The following is an 8,804-nucleotide window of genomic DNA, read 5'->3' as shown; positions in this document are numbered from 1 at the left end:
TGCGGGGATCGAGCCGGCAGTTCCGCCGAGGCGCGGGCAGGAGCACTCGGAGCAGGAGGCGGCGGCGGCGAATCCTCCCGGAGGGCGATGTGGCCGGCCGGCGCGGGCACCAAGCTGCCCTGTCCCCGGGACTCCGCGCTCCGGCGGGCGGCTTTCTCCGGGAACCTCAGCGCCTTGCCCTCCCACCTCGTGCCCGCCGGGCGCAGCGTGCGGGTCTTCATCAGCGCCAACCCCGAAGGTAAGCCCCTCGCCCGGCTGGCCGGTCCGTCCTTCTGTCCGCGCGGCGAGAGCCAGTGACACAGTCGTGTTCTCCGTGCGTCCCCCGCGCTCCCTTCCTCCGGCTGAAACCTCCCTGCCCTGCGCGCGTGGCGATTTCACTTGAATCCCTGTCTCGCTCATCCCCTCTGCCTGCTGACTTTCCTAGGTCCCCCATTCTCCCCTCCTGGGTTTACTCCCCGAGGTCGAGCAAAGAACGGTAGAACGCATTCGATGCTTCTGGAAGCTCCTTCCTGGCCACCACCACCTCTCCCTTTCCCTGGCTGTTTGCGGTTTCTTCCCTGCGGTTATCGCAAACGCAAAGAGTAGCTCCTCTGGCTCTGGGCTCGGTGGCGGGTTCCTGAATGGGAGCTCCCCGCCTTGTCACTTGTTCAGGCTGAGGCGAAGTGAGCGTGGGGTTCCTTGAGATTTGCTTCTGGGGGTGCACCCCTTTGCCAGGGGAATCCGAGCTGACCCTTCGAGCCAGCCTGCAGCAGGGGAGAGGAAATGCACTTGTAGGATCCCGGGACAGGCTGACTTAAGTGGGGCGCGGGTTTTGCGGTGGGGCTCTAGGGACCAGCTCATCTCCACAGTTGGCGTCCACCTTGAACCTTTACTCCAGAACCTGGCCTACTCGTTTGTGTTCATGATCCAGGCCCGGCACTTGGTAGGCACTAAATGAAAACTTGTTGATTTATTGTATTCACAAATCACAATAGCTGAATACTTGCCCATCACTGCCTTTCCGCTCTCCGTCCTAAATGTTAACTGTGAGTCCCAGTAAGTGAAGAAAAAGATGCGCTGGGTAAAACTGCAGGAATTGCTCTTTTTTAGAACACTCAGTGTGGGGTGGTAAGATGAGTTAGAAATCAAAAAGTAGGGTGTCAGAGCCAAGGCTTTTTCTGCACTCTAACAAGTGTTAAATCTAACCAAAAATAAAGTATAAGGAAAAAAGAAAGTTAACAATTGCTGGAGAGAATTGTCGTTTGAAAGACCAGGTCTCTGAATGTAGTAAAAAGCATTGAGAGAAGATCAACAAAAATAGTTTTCTGGAAAAAAAAAAAAAAAAACGTTTCTAAAGAGAGAAACTCAAGCAGAAATTTCAGCTGCACCTGGCATTATTGCAAGGGGATTGGGAATATTGACAGATAATTTACAGGGACTGGTGTTAGGAATGTATGTTTTTGAGGGAGGCATGCTTATCCTTGTGTCAGTTTAAACTCAGAATTTAATATCTTAACCTAAGGAGGCTTTTGGAAAAGCATAAAAACCCCTTTAGCTCAAATATGTCTTCCAAGATTTTTACTTATATCAAGATAAGGAAAACCATGGAGATATGCAGTCTGTTTAAGGACTTAAGGAAATCTGTAACTTTAAGTTTTCAGCAGTGTTTTAAAAACAAAAACTGCTAAAACACTTTTGAAATGTTTCAAAGAATTATGTTAGCACTGATTTCTTAAGATTTTCAGTTTTCCTGAATTAAAAATAATCTGAAAAATGCTTGAATTCTGCTGACGGGGAACCAGCAAATTTACTGTTTTTCTTCAAACAAGTTTTTTCAAGAATATGGTAGTACTTCTATTAATAACAGTGGTTCATTTTCTCTAAACTTACAGGATTTCTAGGATAATAATCAATGGATTTATATTAAGCCTGCCTAATACTGAATATAATTAATGTCATTTTTCTTAAGCCTATGACTGTGATTCTTCAAACTGTTTTCTTGAAATAGAGCTTTAGCACCTATTAATCTTGGGATAGCAAACTGGAGAAAACTGATCATACCTTCTGATCGCTCTTGGAGCTGGGCAGCTGCAGGTTGATCTTAAACCAAAAAATGTAAAGCTTATCTGACAAGTTGCAATAAGAATAGGACCTCACATTTCATCCAAACTGGACAGCCAGGAGGTATACTGAATAGAAAAGACAAAAATAAGTATTTTTTGACCATAAAGCTTTACAGTCTTGGTAAATGCTCTGTCAGAGTCTGCACTTCAACCACAAGATCTTTATGGCTGCAATTCAGCAAACAAATGGTGAGGTTTTAGCAGCATCCAATATTGCATTTTTGGCCAATACTCAAGAGCCTTTCCACTGGCCAATTATGACAAAGAACATTATCTCTCTCACTCTCTCTCCTTTAACAAGAGGAAATACTGAGCCAGAGAGTACCAAGAGAGCTGCTTTGATTTTTACATTTATAAACAGAAACTGCCTTGTGTTGTACTCCCGGCAGTGTTTTAAGGAAACTAACTAGGGTCTCCCTTCGATGGTAGTTTTAATAGCTGTTCCATAAAAAGGCTTTCCATGGAGTTTCCCCATCAGCATCAAGATAATGCCTATCTTTGGAATGGAAAACTTAATTTCCCATGTTAGCTCATTCAGTATTTTAACTTTTATTTCCATCCTCAAACTACATGGGAGTGATGGACTGGGGGGGGAGGGGGAGGAGAGGGGGATCTTCCTGTTTTACAGAGGGGCAAACTGAGGATGCACCGTTACTGGCTTGAACTGGTAGAGCGCGGTGAAACAAGGTGTGTGGAATAGGGTACACAAACACCTTTCTTGATACTCTTTGGACTAGACGAGACTGATGCCAGTTTCCTGTGGCAGATCTCACACCCTCGTTCCCAAGAAAATAATCTGAGGATAGTGAATCAGCGCCGTCCTCACTCTTGAAACCTGGCAACCACAGAAGCCGGGGAGCAGGAGGGAACATGGTAGTCCTGCTCCATTTCACACCCACCAAGAGGTAGCTCAGGGATGTTCAAGGAAATATTAAAATCTTCCAGTGGTTTGATAGTGGCTGGACAGACACAGGCCTGTCCAAAAACAGGTCTGCTTCGCCAGTCCCCACCCTGTGAAAGACCATGAATTAAAAACAGCATGGGGGTGGTGGGGGTGGTGGGTACAGTCGCCCCAAATTCCCTTACGCGCACAGACCTTGGACTCGTGTAGTCACACCTCCCACCCACCCTGGAAGTGCCATCTGTGGCATCTCTGAGTCCGTTTTCTAGTCATTCAGCCACTGTCTCGCTGCCAAAACAGCACTTAGACCTCCTTGGAACAATGATTCTGAAGCACACATAAAATCCTCCACTGCGATTAGCCTGAGTTGTCCTTGACTATGCAGAGAAGAGAAGCCTGTGCAGTTCTCTCCTGCTACTGAAATTTGAGGGGCCTATTCAGCAACCTTCTTCTTCCCTGGTTTCATTCCTACCCATTTAAAATAAGGTGATGTCTCAGCCCGGTCTGCCCTGACATGCCACAGACTGAGTGAGTTCAACAACGGGCATTTATTTTTCATTGGTCTGGAGAGTTCAAGATCAGGGTCTTGGTAGGTTGGTTTCCGGTGAGGCCCCTCTGCCTGGTTCTGAGAGGCCCCATCTTCTGTCTTCACATGACAGAGACAAAGAAGACACGGTCTAGACTGTGATCCTTTTTTTTATTTCTTTACAAGGGCACTCACCATATAATGGCTTCACCTTTGTGACTCCATGTATACCCAATTACTTCTAGAAGACCCCACCTCCAGATTGGAAGATCTCACCTCCAAATTGGAGGTCAGATCTGCCACACACATTCAGTCTATAACTTCTTCCTATGGCCCTCAAAATTCTAGTATTTCTTGCTTACAAAATACAACCCTTCCACCTCAGTGACTCTAAAAATCTTGACTAATTGCAGCAGCAACACTGACCTGCCCGGTCTTCCTGTCTCCCGTGGTTCAGACGGGCAGTCTGTCTGCTGAGGTGGTCTGTGGCTGGCACCCAGGCTAGTTTCCTTATCAAATGGGCATGGAGCCCTGTTCTCAGTATTTTCTTCAAAACAAACTTTCTTTTTTTTCACCGTATGAATAGGTAGAAGAATTTTCAAGAATCTTCAAGTCCTGGCTCCTTTCAGCTGAACTCTTTCTTCAAGCCATCTCTTTCCTTTTGCATTTTACTGTAATTCCAACTGCCATGAGCAGTTGAGAGGCACTTTCTTAGAAATTATCTGAGTTGAATACCCAGTCTCGTTGCATCTAAGTTTTACATTCCACAATACAGTACAGTGCAGCCAAGTTCTTTGCTGTCGCGGACTATAAATAGCTTTCACCTTGTCTCCATTGTCTCACTGCCTGGTCCTCACTTCTGTCTGGAACCTCACCAAAATTGCCTTTATTCTCCAGGAAGATGGACTCTTTCTACAGGTGCTGTCTTCTTCTGCGATCTCACACCTTTCACAGTTCAAATCCTTCCTGGCAATGTGGCTTTCTCCAGAAGGCACTTCAGAATTCCTCCAGCCTCTCCCATTATCCAGCTTCAAAGCTGTTTCTGCATTACTAGATAATTGTTACAGTAGTTCTCCAAGTTTTGATACTCCAGGAACATATGTAGTTGTGTTGTCTTAATCAGATAAAGACACTACCTTAAAAATTAGCCATGGATAGCTGGAGACAGAACTGAAGTACCAAGGATGGAGGGGAAGAACAGAGGGAAGGACTAAGGTGGTGGATCATGGGGGATTTGGTGGTGGGTACACTTCCGAGGTGATACCTAACATTGGTATCCTAACATTACTTTTAATTAAAATTAAGTAAAAAAGGCCCTCCCTGGTGGCACAGCACTGCAAGCTGGCCTCAGCTGCTTCAGCACAAGTGCGATCCCGGCCCGGAGGTGACCCCCATGGTGCGGCAGACCACTCCTGATCTGCCCGCTGTTCCCCTCAGCAGTGTACTTCGTCGATCTTCCTGTTTTGCTCTCCAGTCTGTCTCTGGTGAATCCTCTCACCACCCCTGCACCTCTAGCCTGTACCCCAGTTCTGTATGTATAACTAAATAAACCTTTTTGTAAAAAAAAAAAAATTAATTCAGAGTCTTAAAGGGAGATATTGCAAGCAGCTTTTATGGGACATGCTCATAACATGTGTAATAAATAAGCTCAAAAATGTCAGTGTTTTGTATCAGGTGTTTGAATAAACATGGTTCAGGCAGAAGAAAAGTACTGGCTTAAAAGTGCAGACTTCAGAGCCAGGCTACAGTTTGATTCCTCGATCCATCATTTGATGTGATTTCTTGAACAATTTGCTTAATGTCTTTGTTAACAAGACAAGCAATGAGTGAATAGCTTAAATAAGCTAGTAGATGGAAGGCACTTAGAACAGTAGAACATCAAGCCTGTGTAGGCCATTGTTATCCTGGTTCTCAGCTTCCACTGTGTTCCAGCCTCTGTGCAGCTGTGGGCACACCAAGGTTAGTAGCAAGCCCTGGCATTAGGGAACGCTGTCTAGAGAGGCATCAGTTAGGAGGAGCTAGAGAAACAGAAACCACTCCACACACTTCAGGAATTAAGATGTTTCTAAATAAACAAACAAAACTGTGGGTCAGACAAGTAAAAGTCAGAGACGCCATAAAGCATTTAGGTCACACTGCCAAAGTGTCGCCCAGAGGGCTGGAAGTGGTCGAGGTCACTACCAGTATCCCCACTCCTCTGGGCACAGGGTGGCCCATGAGCCTCTGCAAACACATCTGCTAAAGGCACGTGTTGGGTACCCCAACTGATGGCAAGGGGGCTCCCCTTCGCCCTCTTCTGCCCTCCAGGCCTTAGGCAGGCACATGCCTGTAACAGAGCAATAGCTGGCTGCTAGCAACAAGTAAGTCTAGGAACCTCCGGCTTCTAGCCCTACACAAGGAGAGAATGAGAGGAAGTGGTAATGGAGATCAGCAGCTTGAAACAGTATCTGGCCCCGGGAGCCAGTAAGATTCACTTACTCATCAAACATCTACTCCACGCTGAACGCTGTTCTGGTGCTGAGAATTCAGCAGTCATGAAACAGGCAGGTCTCTACTCTCCTGGCGTTTAGATAAAAGATGTGAGGAGCGTTGTGCAAAATAGGAGCAGAGCATTACAGAGCATCCTCGGAGGAGGAGTAGCCAGCCAGGGGAGTCACAGTGGCGGTTGGGAGCACTCTCCAGAGGAAGGCAGAGAGCCAGGGTGCAAAAACTCTTCCAAATAATAGTAGAATATGAGGGAGGCCTAGCAAAAGATGAAATCTCTGCAGGGAATAGAAAGAGATCATCTTTATTATTCCACAAAGCGCCTTTACCCTTTTGAATAGAGTGGAGCTGATGTGTTTAGGTGATATTATCATTTGTCCCTTGAAGGTGGCTCATTTAGAATGACATTTAAAAGTAAGCAGGCTTGGGCCAGGTAGGTAGACTATATACAAATAGACTGTGACTTCTGGGTTTAATAAATCATCTACAGAGGTTTCAGAATCCCCGTTACACTAGAGGAGTGCCATCCTTGGCCATTGTAGAGGAAATATTTTATTTCTGTTGCAGTTGCCCGTTGCTCTGCATTAGCCCACAGCAAAACTTAGTGACCTGAAACAGTGATTTCTCATTTTTCACAATTCTGTGACTGGGAATTTGGGTGGGGCGTGGCCTGCAGAAGGGCCGGTCTCAGGTTGGCAAAGAGCTGCCTGGAGCGCCCCCTTCAGCACCCCCTCCCCATTCAGCTGGTCCTGGCCTGGAATGCACTGGAAGGTTCTAGAAGGCCTCCTCACTTGTCCAACACCTCACTGCTCCTCCGCAAGGCACATGCTCTCCAGATTGTCTCCCATTATTAGGAGTCTGTCCCGGGCTGTATTGTGAGGAGTTGGCTTCTCTAAAGAGAGGAAGTGGCAGCTGCAGGGCCTCTTAAGTCCTAGACTTGGAAGTCTCAGGAGGTCACTTTTGCTGTGCTGTGTCTACGCAGTTATATAATGCCAGCCTAGATTTGGAGAGTGGGGAAGTGAACCCCATTGCTGAATGTGAGGTGATAGGTAGACATACAGCAGGAGACTTAATGTTGGCTCGCTGTGAAGCAGCCCAATCCCCTGGTTGCCTGGTACAGGGTTTTTGACTGACTGTCATAACTAGACTCAATGAGAGGATGTCTGAACGGTGAGTGAACCAGTAGCCTGGCACATCAAGCATGTAACACGTGTTAACGATAGTGGTTGTGGTGGCGATTGTGATGAGTTGTTGAGGACTGACAGTCATCTTAAATGGCACCTCTCTAGAAACCCCACATTCTGAAATGAAGGAAAGAAGACCAGAGTCCACATATATGCAGTATGTCTCTTCCAGTAGATTTCTTTCTCTTCGTCATTGATGTGTTTAGCAAAATCCCCTCCATTTCTAAAAGGCATATGACTTATATGTAAAACTTGGAGTCTGTGGTTCAGAAGCCCCCATAAGTGTGAGTTATCTACAGTGAATCCAAGAGAAAGTGGCAATATTAATCTAGATGTATTTGGATTGCTTCTTTGAAACCTTAGCTTCTATCGTAATTTTTGTTGAAATCAAACAGGATTCATTTTACAAATTAAGGTATGTTGGCTAATATGTAATTAGAGAAAAGAGTTATGTGATAGAAAGTTAATACAAGAATAAAAACCTGCAGTTTTGGATTCAATTCAAAGGAAATAATACCTACTTCTAATGAAATACTTCTTTGAAATCTCATTTTCAATCCAAAATATTTCAAAGACGTTGACAGGGGTAGGCTCAAAATAAAGAGCAAAGCCCAGATGTCAGGTGTCTTATTCCAAGAGTGATTAGAGATTCTGACTCAGAAATGAAACCACAAAATTGAAAGGGGATCCTTCATAATGCTTAATGATCCATTATGTATAGTGTCATTCAGAGACATTCTCACCACTGAATGTATTTCCTTCGGATTTATTCTGAACACCCAATGCAATATTTATTAGATCCCCATTGTGTACAACCAAACTCCTAACTGGTGAGTGCAGAGCGGCACAAAGGAAGCAACAGATACACACCACCGTCTTTATTCCTTCGACTTCCCTCTAGGACACTGGACAAATACAGCTACCAGACATATGAATGCTGTGGTTTTGAGAGGGATGTTTTCACGTAAAGGCCAGTCAGAATAATTGGGATCAAATTGTCGTATCTGGTAACCCAGCCAGGTATGAGCTGGTCAACTTCAGTCAAAAGAGAAACACTTGCTTGGGATGGAGACGTGCATAGGGGTGGGGACAGCTGGAAGCCTCAGCCAAAGAAGGCTCTATCCCAACCCTGTGTGACAAGGTGGGCTGCGGGTCCTGAGACTAGGTACAAGGCAGCTGTCAAGACTGGCACTCAAGGCCAGGGCCAGAGTTGCCAGCATGAGCACTATCACGCCAGCAGTATCAGTGGCATAAAATGTATCTCAGAGAATAGATGCAGGGCGTGGGCAACAGAAAGAGTCACTCAATAAAAAAGAAGGCGTGCAAGAGATTAGAGAAACCTGATGTTAAAGATGAGATACTCCAGTCCAGGACAGGGGTGGGGGGTAATAATAATAATGAACAACTATATACCAGAAACATTTTACAGGGGTGGAGTGGAGAATGGGATAAAAATGGGGGGGGGGGTGCACAGGACTATGGTGATGGCACAGGGTGAATCAGTGATAGGAAGCCCATGGGGAGTACAACTGAGATGGAAAAAGAAACAAAATAATGTAAAAATCAACTATTATAATAAATAAAAAAATAATAATAATAAGGGGGGG

At 45.6% G+C, this 8,804-nt stretch overlaps 1 protein-coding gene across 1 annotated transcript in view; it reads left to right on the top strand.

Annotated features, from left to right (window-relative positions):
- Nucleotides 1–87: 87 nt before the first annotated feature.
- The window catches only part of NWD2 (NACHT and WD repeat domain containing 2), a 108,068-nt gene continuing 99,351 nt past the window's right edge, over nt 88–8,804 (top strand). Inside the window, exon 1 of the mRNA XM_004681355.2 lies at nt 88–238. Coding sequence (XP_004681412.1) covers nt 88–238 — 151 coding nt within the window. The remainder of the gene's footprint in view (nt 239–8,804) is intronic.

The sequence above is a fragment of the Condylura cristata genome, unplaced genomic scaffold (assembly GCF_000260355.1).
Source record: "Condylura cristata isolate star-nosed mole 26May11 unplaced genomic scaffold, ConCri1.0 scaffold00012, whole genome shotgun sequence".
Taxonomy (NCBI): domain Eukaryota; kingdom Metazoa; phylum Chordata; class Mammalia; order Eulipotyphla; family Talpidae; genus Condylura; species Condylura cristata.
The sequence above is the reverse complement of the archived record's forward strand: the minus strand, read 5'-3'. Positions and strand labels throughout refer to the sequence as shown.